The sequence below is a fragment of the Xyrauchen texanus genome, chromosome 44, assembly GCF_025860055.1.
Source record: "Xyrauchen texanus isolate HMW12.3.18 chromosome 44, RBS_HiC_50CHRs, whole genome shotgun sequence".
In the NCBI taxonomy this organism is placed as follows: domain Eukaryota; kingdom Metazoa; phylum Chordata; class Actinopteri; order Cypriniformes; family Catostomidae; genus Xyrauchen; species Xyrauchen texanus.
This window is the reverse complement of record NC_068319.1, coordinates 9,365,526-9,382,374: the sequence shown is the minus strand read 5'-3', so window position 1 is coordinate 9,382,374 and position 16,849 is coordinate 9,365,526. Positions and strand designations below refer to the sequence as shown.

The following is a 16,849-nucleotide window of genomic DNA, read 5'->3' as shown; positions in this document are numbered from 1 at the left end:
CAGCGTGTCTACTTTCTTCGAAGGCTGAGGAAAGCACATCTCCCAACCCCCATCCTCACTGCATTCTATAGAGGGACTATTGAGAGCATCCTGAGCAGCTGCATCACTGCCTGGTTTGGGACTTGCACCGTTTCGGACCGCAAAGCCCTGCAGAGGATAGTGAGGACAGCTGAGAAGATCATTGGGGTCTCTCTTCCCTCCATCAAAGATATTTACAAAAAACACTGTATCCGCAAAGCAACCAGCATTGTGGACGACCCCACACACCCCTCACACAAACTCTTCGGTACCTCCCGTCTGGCAAGAGGTACCGAAGCATTCGGGCCCTCACGGCCAGACTGTGTAACAGCTTCTTCCCCCAAGCCATCAGACTTCTCAATACTCAGAGACTGGTTTGACACACACGTGTCCTGATTTGCACTTTAATAACTGTCACTTTATAACTGTCTGCTACCTCAATAACTGCTATGTGCATAGAACATTATCTCATAGTATGTTATGTTTACATTTTTAGAAACTGTCATCTTTTTGCACTACTGAGTACTGGTCGGCACTGCACTGTCTATTGTCCTGTTCATTGTCAGTAATTTGTTGTACTGTCCTGTACTTTTTGCACATGTTTGCACGTGCACTTTATATAGGTATATATAGGTAGTTTATATAGGTATTTTATTTAGTTGTGTAGTCTCATGTGGTCCTATGTTGGTCCTTTGTTGTTTTTATGTAGCACCATGGTCCTGGAGGAACGTTGTCTCGTTTTGCTGTGTACTGTACTAACTGTATATGGTTGAAATGACAATAAAAACCACTTGACTTGACTTGACTTGAACATGTGCCTATCAGGAGCTTTCGATATTCATATTCATGCTTTCATTCGCATTTACTTGTTTGTAAACAAAAACACACATTTAGATAATAATAACAATAATTTAGACCTTTGCACTTGTCTTTATGAAAACTATTACACGTCTGCCCTCTGGTGCACGGCTCTTGCAATTGCATGTACAGTAGGATCAGTTTCTGGTCGATGAATGAACTCGGACCCATTAAACTGAAACGCATTTCTTGTCCGTCAATTAAATATGCCCGGGCGGAAATGTGATGAAACCTTTATGTAAGTCACTTGACGACTTTTGCAAACGTCGAAGGCAAGTTTACTTTTATTTTACGGCTTTAAGAGTTTTGTTATACTATAGAGTCTTGCCTATTAGTCAATGCCATGTTTATTTGTGCAAGAGCAGCATACGTTTACATCTTTTTATTTTAAACACACTTAATTTTACTGCTTTAAATGTCACTGTTTTTTTAAAGGACTGATTAGACAAATCATGGCTTCAGCTCCGTCTCCAGCCGCTCACAATCGCAGCAGAAGTGAAGATGAGGATGATCCAGTGGATCAGATGATCTCCAGGACCGGCTGTGCTGAGCTGCACCACGCTCTGCAGGACTGCATGGCTGAGCATCAGGACTGGAGGAAATGTCAGACTGTAGTTCAGAAGTTTAAAGAGTGCATGGCCACCTACCAAAACACTCGCAAAGAGCAACTTCTCAAACAAAGTACTTAAACCACACAATCTGCCTAATGCACAAGACTTGACAGTTCAGAAGAATTTCATCTCATTTGCTTACCGATGTGCATGTTTTGTAAATAACTCCATGAAAGTTCTGCTGAATTACACTGATGTACAACAAACAGGAATGTCTCAAATATTGCATTATTTGTTTTAGCAGGGATGTGTACCAGAAGCAACTGATGCATGTACAGTTGAAGTCAGAAGTTTACATGCACTAAAAATTAACCACTCCACAGATTTAATATTAGCAAAATATAGTTTTGGCAAGTCGTTTAGGACATCTACTTTGTGCATGACACGAGTAATTGTTCTAACATTTGTTTATAGACAGATTGTTTCACTTTTAATTGACTATATCACAATTCCAGTGCATCAGAAGTTTACATACACTAAGTTAACTGTTCCTTTAAGTAACTTGGAAAATTCCAGAAAATTATGTAAAGCCATTAAACAATTAGCTTCTGATAGGAGGTGTGCCTGTGGATGTACTCAGTAACTCTTTCATGACATCATGGGATAATCAAAAGAAATCAGCCAAGACAGAAAAAATGTTGTCGACCTCCACAACATTCAACATTTTGCCTGAAGGTACCACGTTCATCTATACAAACAATAGTATGCAAGTATAAACACCATGGGAACACGCAGCCATCATACAGTTCAGGAAGGAGATGCATTCTGTCACCTAGAGATAGACAAATATCTTACTTTTTGGAGAAATGTCTTCTGGTCTAATGAAACAAAAAGTGAACTGTCTGGCCATAATGACCATCATTATGTTTAGAGGGAAAAGGGTGAGACAAATGGGTCTTCCAAATGGACAATGTCCCCAAGCATACAAAGTTGTGGCAAAATGGCTTAAGGACAACAAAGTCAAGGTATTGGAGTGGCCATCACAAAGCCCTGACCTCAATCCGATAGAACATTTGTGGGCAGAACTGAAAAAGCATATACGAGCAAGGAGGCTTACAAACCTGAATCAGTTGCACCAGTTCTGTTTGGAAGAATGGGCCAAACTTCCAGCAACTTATTGTGAGAAGCTTGTGGAAGGCTAAAATATTTGACCCAAGTTAAACAGTTTAAAGGCAATGCTACCAAAAAATAACTAATTGTATGTAAACCTCTGACCCACTGGGAATGTGATCAAATTAATAAAAGCTAAAATATATAATTCTCTCTGCTGTTATTCTGACATTTCACATTCTTAAAATAAAGTAGTGATCCTAACTGACATAAGACAGGGAATGTTTCCTATGATTAAATGTCAGGAATTGTTTATTGTTTAAATTGTTTATTGAACCAGTTAAAACTGTATTCATTTATTCTGATCTTGTGAGTTAAATGTTTATGTCATTAATGCTTGAAATTAAGTTTGTAAACAATATACGCTGCACATACATATACATTTCTATAAAACTTTTTTCTTCTGGCTGAAAGGTTTTAGAGATGTTTGTACTTTTAGCATAATTATATATTCTCATGAACAGAATTTGTTTTATTTGAGCAATATTTTGTTTGATTACAAACTCGTATAACATTTTAATTGAGAAATATTTTCATTATTCAAACACCAAGCATTTGATCCTGTGCAACTAGACTGTTGAATTTCAATTTATTCATTCTAATCAAGAAAATAAATAAAAATTAGTTGGAAATGTCCTCAAACTCGTAAATATTGAGAAAGTAATCAATCTAAAGTGAATGAACCATGCTTACATAAGATTAGAGTTAAGTGCTCTGCCTTCAGTGCATACTTAAAAGAACACAAAACAAAGTGTGCTGTACAGATTTGAATACAACATATAATTAGGGAATTCAAGTATTGCTATACTAATAACATTGTGGAATATGCTACATAAATGTAATTATTCTCCATTGTTAAGATCTTTATACATAATCATGAAATATATATTTGTATGTTATGTTATGTTTTTGAACTTCAGAAAAATATGAATATTTTCTAGATGGTAAAATGTTGCTTTTTTACATGCCTTTTTTGTGACACCATGAACTCTGTCTTGAATGTGTAGATTATAGGGTTAAGCATTGGATGAAGGGCAGTGGTCAAGGAGATATTAATTATCCTACTGTTTGTGCTTATAATGGACGATAAATCAAATAGGCACATAAAATATAGTCACTAATATTAAATGAGCAGTGCATGTCTTTGTGGCTCTTTGGCAGTCCTGTGGGGTTGTTAATCTGAACAATGACACAGCTGTGCAAGTATGAAATGCAACAAAACATAACGGGAGTCGAGCACGGTCCCTGGGTAAACATGTATCACATAAATTGGGAAGTTATTGCTACAAGCATAATCGAAATAAAGGTCCATGATCACAATAGAAACTATTTATGGTGACAATAAATCTGCAAAAAGAGAATCTGCGTATGAAAAATGTATTAGTGATGATCATGAACAGTCCCACTGCCCATATAACTCCAATTATAAGAAACATTGATTTGTGGGTCACAATCATATGGCACATTAGAGGCAAACAAATAGCCACTAATCAGTCATAAGACAGAATGCAGAGAACATATTACACATGCATAATCCATAAGGGATCAAATAATTCCCGAACAAAGATTTGTCCAGTAATTGAGGGATCACAGCAGTACTCGCACAAATGTCAGTAAATGATCAATAAAAAACAGCTGTATTTTTAGGAGTGTGAAGATTTCTGTCTAAAGCAATTACAAACATGAGGCAGGAGTTTCAAGCAAAAAAATAATGTAGACAAAAAACAAGAATATGTAATATTATATCATGCTTTATTAATCAGGAAACCCAGGGACCCTAGTGGTCAGGTTATTCTGTAGGGGGCAAAAGGCCCTGGGGTCCCTAGCAGTCAGCTTACATTATACAAAAAGATTTTGAGCAGTCTGTGGCTTTGGAAACCCCTGGGACTGGCCCCATAGTCCAAATTATTGGCCTGATTGTTAAAGGAGAATGACAGAAAGGCTACAGTAACTCAGGTAATGCCTCTGTACAATACTGAGCAGAATAGCATCTCAGGTTGCACAACAGATCGAACCTTGAAGTGAATGAGAGAAGACCACAGCAGAAGACCACAACGGGCACTTTATTAGACCATAGTGTTCCTAAAAAACAGCTTGGTGAGTTTATACTGTTTAGAAAGCTACTGTATATAGACTATGTTAGGATTGTGCAGTCTTGAGTCTGAGACAAACATTTGTGTGCTGAATTACAAATTTACATTGATGTTCAATCAATATTTATTTTTTCTTGATCTTTTATTTTCTTGTTCTGTACATTAAATAAATTCCTTGTGGACCATCTATATGGTGCAGAGTCCTGGAAATGCATGTTCAGTTTCTGGGGTGATATATATATTTATATATATTTTAACACAAAAACACCTTGGTACCTAAGGAAAGTCACAAAACAGATTTACAAGGTTTCAAAACAGAGGCTAACAAATTCCATATTCTGTACTGTCGAATGAAATGAAATATGTTTATTTGAGCACTGTAATGTTTAATAACATATGGGAAGTCTAAAAAATTATTTTACAACATCTACAATCAAATCAACAGTTCTCATCAATTGGGCATTTGTTAAATGGTCTCATCTAACTACAGTATATATATATATATATATATATATATATATATATATATATACTTGTCCAATTTTTATATGAAATAGAGTAATTTCTTTCATTCTATTAGTAAACAGACAAAATATATGCTGTGTACTACCCTACTTGAAGGAAGGACTAAGATTAAAACTGAATTTATTTCTAATTTAATTTAACTTCTTTGTTTCATATTTCTTTCTGTAGTAGTAATAACCTTCCTTCGTTTGTACAATTCTTTTATGGATTGCATGACCTCTTCTGTCTTTAGAGTATATATGATGGGATTTAGCATAGGTGGTATGGTCTGCGTCAGGGAGTTGTTAATGATCCGGGAAATTGGATGGATATATGCTGTTATAGACTGAACATTTACACTAAAGATTGGGAGATAAAAAACTGCCACCAACATAAGATGAGATGTGCAAGTTTTCATGGCTTTCATCCGCTCACCTCCATGGGCAATCTTAAGCAATGCTGCAGCAATGAACAAATATGAGATTGTTATCAGTAACACTGGCAAGCAAATCAGGAGACCAAAGAAAATATATGCCACAAGATAATTAATTGAATTACTGTTACAGGAAAGGCTAATGATAGGGCCGTGATCACAGAAATAGCTATTGACCTCAGTAGATCTACAAAAAGAGAGTCTGTTTACTAAACCCACCATAACAGCAAATGAAAGCACAGACAAAAACCACATTACAACTATGATGAGTGACATGGCTGTTTTGGTTACAATGGCATGGTAATTTAGAGGGAAACAAATAGCGATCAGTCTGTCATAAGCCAAAGCAAGGAGTGTTAAAGACTGCAAGTTCATGAAATGAAAGACAAAAAACATATTAGCCAAGCACGATTCATATGAAATGTGCTGGTGCTCAAATAAAAACATATCTATAAGTTTTGGAATTAAAGCTGAGCTCCCACACAGATCAGATAAGGCCAAGTGGAAGACACAAATGTATTTGGCTGTGTGAAGTCTGCGGGCCAAATAAATGGTACACATGATAAAAGAATTCCCCAAAACAGTCACAACATATACAACACACAAGAATACATAGTAGTACTTTGCATGTGGGATAGTAGACAAGCCTCTGATGAAGAAAGTTGCAGGACGCAGAAAGGTTGTATTTGAAGAGGAGGAGGATTGCATGGAGGTCATGTTGCCTGTTGTCTGTTTTTTTGTGTAACCTGTGATAAAGAACTGTTTTTAGAAATGCACTCAATAACAGAATCAAAGAGATCTAAATATTTATTTCATTTTCATGTTCTTTTATGTAAGTATACCAGCACCACATATAAATGTAAATATACAGCAGGCATCATATCAATATTTCTTTATATTATGGTACATAGAATAACTGCTCTAACAATAGACTTGTGGAAAAAGGACCAGCCTTCCTAAACACAGAGTCTGTTATTCTCAATAAATACAATATGTAAGCCTATGTGTCTATGCTGTGAATGAGATGCAAAACACAATTCAGAAAATTAGAAAATTAGCTATTTAAAATTATATTGTGTGATTGTGTACTCTTTGGCAACATGTTAGAAAACAAAGTGACAAATTATCGGAAAGTGTCCTCAACCTGCAATCAATATAATCAAAAATATAAAGATATATAGTGCGTTAAATTATGCAGTGGTGTAGTAATAAAATAGGTCAAATTTAAGTGTAAAAGTACAATCAACATTAATTATTCAAAATGCACTAATGAGAAATAAATATTTCTGATGCACACTACACAGCTTCTATTAGTGTAATTTGGAATGAAATTGGTACTCTACATGAGAACACAAGTCTTCTTTTTAGAAGTCAGAGATGATCTTCTTTGTCTTAAATGTGAAGATTATAGGATTGAGCATGGGAGAGAGAACACAGGTCATGAAAAAAAAAGCAGGACTCTTTCAGACATCAGTAAATTGTAAATTAAAGATGGCAATATATTTAAGAGTGTGAAGATTTCTTTGTGTAAAAATAACACAGATCGAGTTTCCTAAAAAAAAACATATAATGTAGACAAAAAAAATCATCTAATAGTATTTCATGTGAGGTATACCAGAGAATCCAGCTAACAGGAGATAAATACAGTATTCCTGTTTTCAGTGACCTCTTCAATCATGGCCAAGTCATTTTTGCACCTTGTTTGGGCAGAAAAGCAGTATAATATTTCCTGTAGAGAGAAATCATGTCAAGTATGACACATACAAATTTTTGCACCAAGAACGTTTAAAGTATAAATAAAATGCCATTTTTAAGTGGCATATCTAATACAAAAAGTTCAGGAAATGCAATGCTGCAGGTATGATATACTCACAGATACTGTAGGTGAAGGAAAGTACAATAAGATCTTTGTGAGGTTTGCTCAGGGTTTCTCCTAGACTGTTATATGCTGAATATAGAGGTGTCAATCAATCCCTTTAGCCTATCACTAACTATGACAGTCTCCACTAATGCCACACCTCTCCAGATCTGTCATTTGGCCAATCAAAGTACAGCACTGACAATAATGTTATGATCAGCTAGTGACCTTTGTTGCTTTGGTTTTATTTACAAGTACATTGTAGTAAGTACATTATGGCAGTTGGCCAAAATATAGCCGCATATAGTGTTTTGTTTTGTATTTTTGTTGTCTATTGTGCATATACAGTCTATTGGTGACTCATAATTATTTTATCCAAGAAAGATCCACAAACTGATGTTTAACATCAATTTGAGCGTCTGTGCGTCTATTAAATATTTCCTCCCGTATGCAAGAACTCAAGTGTGTTGCAGGCGCGTGCCAGGGGCGCGAGAATAAAAACGCGTGAACGTCTATTTCCAACCTCACGGAAAGTCGATTGAACTGAAAGCCTGAGAGAACGACATTGCCATTGTAAGTGAGGGAAATAAATACATTTATTAAGCCTTTTTGTGTTATTTAATGTTATTTTTTTTTTTTTACCTAACTATTTGTCATTTGTGACCTATGTATGTTTATTATAACTAGTAAAAGGAAGGTACAATGTCTTATCAAGGCCTGCACGAAATTCTGACTTGAATCACTAGTGTTACTGGAAACTGTTCGTGTACTTTTCTTTTAGATGGTTGGCTATTGGATCTAGAGAAAATAAGAAAAGACCAAACGAGTTTACAGAAGCATATCACAGCCATTAACACCGAGCTACAGTAAGTAGGCCATAGTCAGGCTTCTGCACTGAGATGAAGCGAACTGTAGTCAGAAACGAAGATCAAAGACAAGAGGTGATGGAGATATTTCCATTTTTGTGCATACCAAGATTAGCTGTTTATGGTTTTATTTGTAGGTCTACAAGTACATATAGGCCAATCATTTAGTATGCTGTATATCTTTGTGTTTTTATGTGTTAAAGATGCATTATGCGATGAAGATGAGTTTTGGTTAATACCTTCAACTAACTTTGAGAGTTCTTTGGAGTTCCTTCAGGTCACCAGCATCATCAGACTGGTGAGTTCTACCAAAGATTATTTATCAGACATGAGCCACTTCTATTAAAATGAATGGGAGAAATTGAATGCCCAAGGAACAACAGATGTAGACATGAAGTCCCGCCTTACAGGTAAAAGTGCCAATCACTTCTTAGATAGAGATATCACCTGTCAATCAACTAGAGAACGTGCATGCACATTAGTTATACAAGCCTGGTAAAGTGTGTTTTTTAGCATAATCTGAGGTAAATTAGCATAATTTATAACACCTGTGTTGTCAGAAGTTATTGCTTATTTGAAATATGTTCTTTTATAGTAGTCTTGACCAAATGTTTTTGAGATTCGGTCTTTCCCCATTCAAGTAGATAGTAGCTGCACTTGTATGCCGCTTGTTTACATAAACAAAATAGCTGCCGGAGAGCTTTCCAAAGATGGCCACCAGTGGACCGACTTCCTATAAAGACTTTGGTTTTATATAGCAGTGTTTCACCTTGTGATTGAAACCCATAAATCAACAACATTTTTATATATATAAATGCCCAGAAGATAGTAGTTGCAGGATCAGCTGCAGTTAACTTGGGCATGATATCCAGACAAACCCTGGACTTTTGGAGTTGTGTTTGTCATGCAGACTTGGCAACCCTGTCCTGAGCTTCTCTGAGAAAATGGAGGAACTAGTGTATGCTGGTAGAAAGCTCCCCCACTCCATTGCTGCGAGCCACCAGATACAAACCAAAAAATGGCAGGGGGGCCTCTACCACCAAAGCCTGCAGGCCCAGCACACCCTTGCTCTGAGAGAGCTATCCGGCCACTGCCACAACACAAGGGGACATATCGTCCTTCTTCTCCTCTCGATGAACATCAAACTACTAATTAGATCTCATTAATGTGTATCGGGTCCCTGCTACGGTAGCAGCAACACTCACAGATATTTACAGAACAAGTGGGAACCCACCGTGCCAGTAGCTTTCTCCAGTGGCGATTTCTCAGGGCCAGCAATGCCTTCTCTGCTGGTGTAACATGCCTAATAAATAAATATATTTTTTCATCATTTCATTCTCATTGACCTTTTTGCTTATGCATTTTTAATCACTTTCCACTCCTAATTCTAACTCCTAACAAACGAACAGCAAAAAACAAAAAGTTTATCCAATCAGAATTTATTTCTTGATGCTTACAAGTGTGACAACTGTTTCACAAATCGCATCCCTGAAGCCATGCTCCTTAGCCGAAGCAGCGCGTGAGTTTGAGCTCCACCCAGTCAGGCTTTCAGAAATTCCACAGAATCCCTCAAAAGTAACCATGTACCCTGAATTACAAAATTTATTGCAAGCAAAATTGAAATCGCAAATTTTATTTGAGAGCTTTTTCTTGATATTAGACCTCCTTGGTTCTGGCTTTCGTGTGTGGATGTGATTTTAAAATGTCAACTGGTATTATTAGTTGACTGCCATGTAATATATGATATACGGTGTCTTATTCATTGTGAAACAGTTTTCTTAATGGCATGAATCGCACTGAAGGCCTAGACTTAAAATGCATGGGCTGCGGCTGGCTTTTTCAATAACTGTAATGTTAAGTGATAGGAAGACTAAGGCTTTTTTAATATGGCAATTGCAAACCAATCTAATCTGTTGTATATTAGATGTAAATCCAACATTTCTGTGAGGCCAAAAACAGACACTGTCAAGTTAGCACTTTTAAACATCCGCTCACTAAAGAACAAGTCGTTTCTAGTCAATGACCTCATCAACACAAACAACCTGGACTTATGTTTCTAAATGAGACTTGGTTAGATAACAGCTGCAGTGCAACAGTCCTCAATGAATCAACCCCTCCAAACTTTACTTTTATGAGTGTCTGCAGAGCTGTTAGGAGAGGTCGAGGATTAGCGGCAATATTTAAACATCTTTCAATGCAATCTTCACTTGGTGATTAGGCTGACCTTTGAATATCTAAGTATTGTACTTGACTAAAAGACTTGACTAAAAGGTGCTCCACTCATTCTAATTCTAATTATTTATAGGCCTCCAAAATACTCTCCTGGCTTTGTTGATGATATTACAGAACTGTTATCAACAACTTCCTCTGAATTTGACTGTTTTATTATTGCTGGATATTTCAACATTCATATAGATAATCCTGAACACAACACAGCCAAAGAACTCAAAACCGTTTTAAACACCTTTGATTTGACTCAACATGTAGATGGATCCACACACCGTCACGGATAGACTCTTGATCTGCTCATTAGCAAGGGTCTAAACATTCCATCCACTATTAAGGGCGTTCCGCAAACTGACCATTTTTGTATTTTCTTTTAAATATTGATTTCTCCTGCCACTTAAGTGAGATTTGTCTCTGTCAAAAAGATGTACATAAATGAGAACACTAGTGTACAATTTATCAAAGTTATATCTCTGAAACCGTGTATATCTGCAAACTGTGTTGATGATCTCCTTGATAACTTTAACTCAAAATTTAAAAATGCCATTGATGGCATTGCTCCTGTAAAGGTCCAGAATATCACTGGCAGGCATAAAGCACCTTGGAGAATCACAACAGCAGTGAAAAACATGAAAAGAAAATGCAGAAAAGCAGAACGAATGTGGTGGAAAACACAACCTGAAGTCCATAATAATATCTACAAAGACAGCCTTCATGTTTTCAATTTGGAATTAGGCACAGCTAGGCAGAACTTCTCAAACATTATTAACAGCAATATAAACAACACCCGCACTCTTTTTGCTATTGTAGAGAAACAAACAAAAAACCCCAACACAGGTTGCCTGTGAAATGTTGACAGAAAATGCAATGAGTTTGCTTCATGAAGAAGATCAATGATATTAGAATGGCAATAGAAATCAGCTCGCCAGGTCAGAGAGCACCCACCACAAAAACTTCAGAAATTAGTCACTATGTCCGATTTTGAGGAAATGATAGCAAAACCCTGGATGAAATAGTACAGCATTTTACAACTTCAACCTGCTGGGAACCTGAGTAGCTCAGCGAGTAAAGACACTGATTCCCACCCCTGGAGTCGTGAGTTTGAATCCAGGGCATGCTGAATGACTCCAGCCAGGCCTCCTAAGCAACCAAATTGGCCCGGTTGCTAGGGAGGGTAGAGTCACCTGGGGTAACCTCGTCGTGGTTGCTATAATGTGGTTCGCTCTCAGTGGGGCGCGTGGTGAGATGTGTGTGTGGATGCCACAGAGAATAGTGTGAAGCCTCCACACACGCTATGTCTCCATGGTAATGCGCTTAACAAACCATGTGATAAGATGCACGGATTGATGATCTCAGATGTGGAGGCATCTGAGATTCATCCTCCGCCACCTGGATTTAGGCGAGTCATTACGCCACCATGAGGACTAGGAGCGCATTGGGAATTGTTGAGAAAAAGGGGAGAAAAAAACTTCAACCTGCTGTCTTGATACTCTCCCCACAACATTTGTCAAAATATATTTAACTGTCAGGAAAAAGATCTGTTAGAAATAGTAAATGCATCACTCCTTTCAGGCACATCTCCGAAGTCCCTATAAATTGAAGTTGTCAAGCCCCTTCTTAAAAAGAACAATTTGAAATCTAATTTCAAATCTTCCTTTCATAGGCAAATTTATTGAAAATTTTGTTTTCAATCAGCAGAACAAATGTTTAATCTCGACAATTTGCAGTCTGGTTTCTGACCACATCAGAGCACAGAAATTGCGCTCATAAATATCCTAAATGATATTCGGCTAAATACAGATTCAGGCAAAATATCAGTGCTGGTAATTGTAATAAGAAATAGCTGTGCGCAAAACCACGCTGTGGTCAATAAACGAGGTGCAGACGTTCCTCTCATTAGCGATGAACAAAACGACAAAAAAGTATTTCAGGAAGTGTCTCAGCTATTGGCCGCACACGGCTACCACCGGAGCTACCAACAGTGTAGGGAAAAGTAAAAAAAACTTAAAAGTGACTACAGAACCATCTAGGAAAAGTGGAAGCTGTTCGACCAAATAGACACTATCTAGACCGGCAAGAAATGGGAGTGAGAGTGCCCTGGACTCAACCACGGCTGGAGTCCACGATGGCGGATGGTACGTTAACTCAATACTCTGCTTGAAAGCTTTACTTAATTTAGTTGATCAGCTACTGGAAAGCTTATTTCTAAAACAACCAGGCCAATTTAACTGTTTCACTTGTTTAAAATCACCATGCAACAACTGCTTTATGCAGCACAATGAGCTAGTAGCTAACAGCTAGCAGCCGTGTTATTGTTTATTGTTTTGTGTCACGTTTAAGATGATGTCACGGCAGTAGAGGCGGACAACTATGATGATCAGCCTATAATCCCAACCACGTTGAGGCAGCACTAAACCGCAGTGGAAAAGCAAACTCAGAAAAGTAAAGCGAGTAGAGTAGAGTTGAGTCAAACCGTTATGTGCAGTGGAAAAGTGCCATTAGTTTCAGTAGTCACATCAAAGCAATAACTAATTCAGCCTAATATCATATAAAAAATATAGCCAGAATTAGCTGTTTTGTATCCAATCAAGACTTGGTCATGCATTCATCACCAGTAGGGTAGGCTACTGCAATGGATGCCTAAACGGCCTCCCCAAAAAGACCATTAGACACATGCAGCTCATTCAGAATGCCTCTGCCAGGATTCTCACCCGAACCAAAAAATCTGAGCATATTACTCCAGTCCTCAGGTCTTTACACTGGCTTCCAGTTACATTTAGAATTGATTTTAAAGTACTATTACTCGTTTATAAATCGCTCAATAGCCTAGGACCTAAATACATTTCAGATATGCTTGTTGAATATAAACAACAGACCTCTCAGTTCATTAGGATCAAGTCAGTTAGACATACAGAGGGTTCACTCAAAACAAGGTGAGACAGCATTTAGCTATTATGCCACCCGCAGCTGGAACCTGCTTCTAGAAGAATTTAGATGTGCCCCAACAGTAGACACATTTAAATCCAGACTGAAAACACTTCTGTGTAGATGTGCATTTTCTGACTGTTCATTGTGCTGCACTTATTGATTTTACTGAATCATTTTGCTTTTGTCTTTCTTTTATTTCAATTATTTTGTATCTCATCGACTTGTGATGCCTACTGAAACTACAGAGAACAATCAGTAAACTCTCTCTCATTTGATTATTGCAAAACCTGACTCTGAGATTTTATTTTTAAAGGAATAATTGTGACCATGTTGATTACCACAATTAAATTAAATTCAAATTTTCCCTCCTTTTCTTTAAAAAAAGAACAAATCTGGGTTACAGTGAGGCACTTACAATGGAAGTGAATGGGCCAAATTGTAAATGTTAAAATATTAACTGTTTCAAAAGTATAACCACAAGGCATAAGTGTGTTATGATTTTAGTGTGATTACACTAAAGTAATTACACTTTACTGAGTAAAGTTATAACCAAATATATAACTTCGTTGCCATGACGTAACGCTGTAAATCCTAAAAATGACAATTTAAACAACTTTACCGCTCAAATGATACAAGAGTTTTAACAGAAGAATTAATGTTAGTGTGTTTATAAAATTAAAAGCTTCACATTTGTGCCTTTTTAAACCTTTCAAAAATTGGCACTATTCATTTCCATTGTAAGTGCTTCAAGTTTTGCGTGGTAATCAACATTATGCAACAAATGCTGCCCATTTAGCATAACTTGTATTGAACCCGGAATATTCCTTTGAGGTCCAGATTTAGAATATAATGGGTTAAAGGTCTTCATGCTCCACAGAGTGTTTAGCTGTTTGAATTACTACAGATCAGCTCTGAATAAATTAGAAATGTATACTCGACCCATTCTGACCTTGAAATGCTGGATTGTTCTGTGTTATCTGTGCTGTGTGGCATTGGATGCTGTGCTATTTATGTCAAAAGTTACTAGTGAGTTAAGTTTATTAATTTCACTTGTTTTTCTCATAATGCATATTTCATGAAATATAAATTATTGTCAATAATATGTATTGTCAATTCGTTTGACCTGAGGTCAATTAGTAATTTAACAACCCTAGTGTTTGTGTGTTTTAAACATATCGGACAGATAAAAAAGCACCAAGAAGAGCATGTTTTTGCTTTGAAATGTAATGCTTTGTTGTTATTTTGAACAATATAATATTAGGCTTATGATGAGAGTAGAAAATAATGATGATGACAATTGATCTGAAAAATAGGGTCTGCTGATACTGAAAATCTAAATTATCTTAATTTTGACCATATGTGTAGTTTCTAAGTTTTGCCTTTGCGTGGCAGTATTGTTAAACAAAGATTTTAAGTGCTGATGTGAATAATGTTGAAATCTTCATTATGTATCATCTTTAAAAAAGATGTATATCTGTAGTATTTCTTCTTTGGCCTGCTTATAACACCTTTAGCATTTCTGGCCATCATGATTATTTATACAAAATGAGAATGCTGTAAACTTTAACACATCAAATCAACCAATACTGTTTAATTGAGTGTTTGTTAAATGCTTTCAGCTGAATATACAATTAATTAGATATTTATTGTTTTGTCAAGTATACAGAGTTTCTTTCATGCAGGTAACAGCAATATTGAAGAGGACAAAATGCACCTTCCACAGTTTCTAGTTCAAATCGATCAAAAGGTGAGATTTAACAAACTATATTTAGGTATTTTTAATTTCTCCTAATCATCTCTCTTTCTGTAGTACTGTTCACTTTGATGTGTTTGTACAGTTCTTTTATGGACTGCATGTCCTCCTCTGTCTTTAGAGTGTATATGATTGGATTCAGCATAGGTGGTATTGTTTGTGTCAGGAAATTGTTAATTATCCGGGCATTTGGATGGATTGATGTTGTTAAAGCTGCAATATTAATGGTTAAAAGTGGACCATAAAAAGTTGCCACCAACATGAGATGGGAAATACAGGTTTTCATAGCTTTCATCCGGTCACCACCATGGGCAAAAAGTAAAACCATCACAATGTAGAAATATTATATGAGTATCAGTAACAGTGGCATGAAAACTACCAAGGCAAATATGTGCCATGATAATATTTATGGAATTATCATTACAACCTAAGTTAAACATAGAGCTGTGATCACTGAAATAACTATTGACCACATTCGATCTATAAATAGAAAGTCTAGTGACACAATACCACAAGTACAGCAACAACAATCACAGAAAAAATCCACATAATCCCTATGATCAAATGCATGGCTGTTTTGGATACGATGGCATGATACCTTAGAGGGAAACAAATAGCAATCAGAACGTCATAAGCCAAGGCAAGGAGTGTAAAAGACTTATGAAATGATATGCAAAAAATCATATTTGCCAAGCAGGCTTCATATGAAATATCTTGGTGCTCAAACAAAAACATATCTATAAGTTTTGGAATTAAAGTTGAACTTCCACAGAGATCAGAAAGGGCCAAGTGGAAGACACAAATGTGAAGTCTTTGGGCCAAACAGATTTTAAACAAGATAAAAGAATTCCCCAAAACGGTCACACTATACACCATACACGTAGTAATATTTTGCATGTGGGATATTAGAAAGACACTGATGAAGAATGTTGCAAGGTGCACAAAGGTTGAATTTTCAGAGGAGTCTGACTCTGTGGAGGTCATGTTGCCTGTTGTCTGTTGTTTTTGTAACCTGTGGTAAAATAACTGGTTTTAGAAATGCCCTCAGTAACAGAGAATATAGAAATATAGTTTCATTTCCAGCTGATAATAAATGGAATTATAACAGTAAAATCATTAGAGAGAAACAGAAAAAAGTGCCAGGATTGTTGTGTAATCTGTAATAAGAAACGCACTTAGAAACAAAGAATATAAAACATTTATGAGCAAAAGTTACTTTAAGTTCTTTAATACAATCATATTTAACTAATCTTAAAAGGAACGATTTCAGTAAAATCATCAGATGAATCAACAGATGAAGCACATGTTTTATACTCTACCTCCTTCAAAGCTGATACCATCTTAATATTTCACCAGCTATCAGACAAATTTATATCAGATAATTCCTGGAGCTTGGAATTATAGATCACGATGCTACGCTTCTCCCTATAATGCAATGATATTTTTTATTTTCTGTGATACTTTATACATTTCTAGCAGTTGACATTTCTACTGGTGTCCACCTCGACGCAGTGTCCAGCAACTGCGTGATGATCTCATTATATAGCGTGAACATGCCAACAATGTATGCAGTTTTAAGAGGATTTTGCAG

The 16,849-nt window shown here is 36.5% G+C and overlaps 2 protein-coding genes and 2 pseudogenes across 2 annotated transcripts; 1 reads left to right on the top strand and 3 right to left on the bottom strand.

Annotated features, from left to right (window-relative positions):
• The first annotated feature begins 1,069 nt into the window (after positions 1–1,069).
• LOC127636951 (cytochrome c oxidase assembly factor 4 homolog, mitochondrial) lies at positions 1,070–3,166 on the top strand. Its single transcript, XM_052117755.1, has 2 exons — positions 1,070–1,148; positions 1,312–3,166. Exon 2 carries the CDS (start codon positions 1,329–1,331, stop codon positions 1,563–1,565), a length of 237 nt encoding a protein of 78 aa, XP_051973715.1. The 5' UTR covers positions 1,070–1,148; positions 1,312–1,328; the 3' UTR covers positions 1,566–3,166.
• A 117-nt stretch (positions 3,167–3,283) lies between these two features.
• Positions 3,284–4,331, bottom strand: LOC127637100 (olfactory receptor 1E1-like; annotated as a pseudogene).
• Positions 4,332–5,351: 1,020 nt separating this feature from the next.
• On the bottom strand, positions 5,352–6,344 carry LOC127636938 (olfactory receptor 1-like). The gene has a single exon (XM_052117737.1). The coding sequence runs from the start codon at positions 6,342–6,344 to the stop codon at positions 5,352–5,354; it is 993 nt and encodes a 330-aa protein (XP_051973697.1).
• An 8,939-nt stretch (positions 6,345–15,283) lies between these two features.
• On the bottom strand, positions 15,284–16,242 carry LOC127636365 (putative gustatory receptor clone PTE01; annotated as a pseudogene).
• Positions 16,243–16,849: the final 607 nt, after the last annotated feature.

Bases quoted from the DNA above. Each gene is read 5' to 3' on its own strand.
- LOC127636938 (XM_052117737.1), bottom strand. From the start codon at position 6,344: ATGACCTCCATGCAATCCTCCTCCTCTTCAAATACAACCTTTCTGCGT.
- LOC127636951 (XM_052117755.1), top strand. From the start codon at position 1,329: ATGGCTTCAGCTCCGTCTCCAGCCGCTCACAATCGCAGCAGAAGTGAA.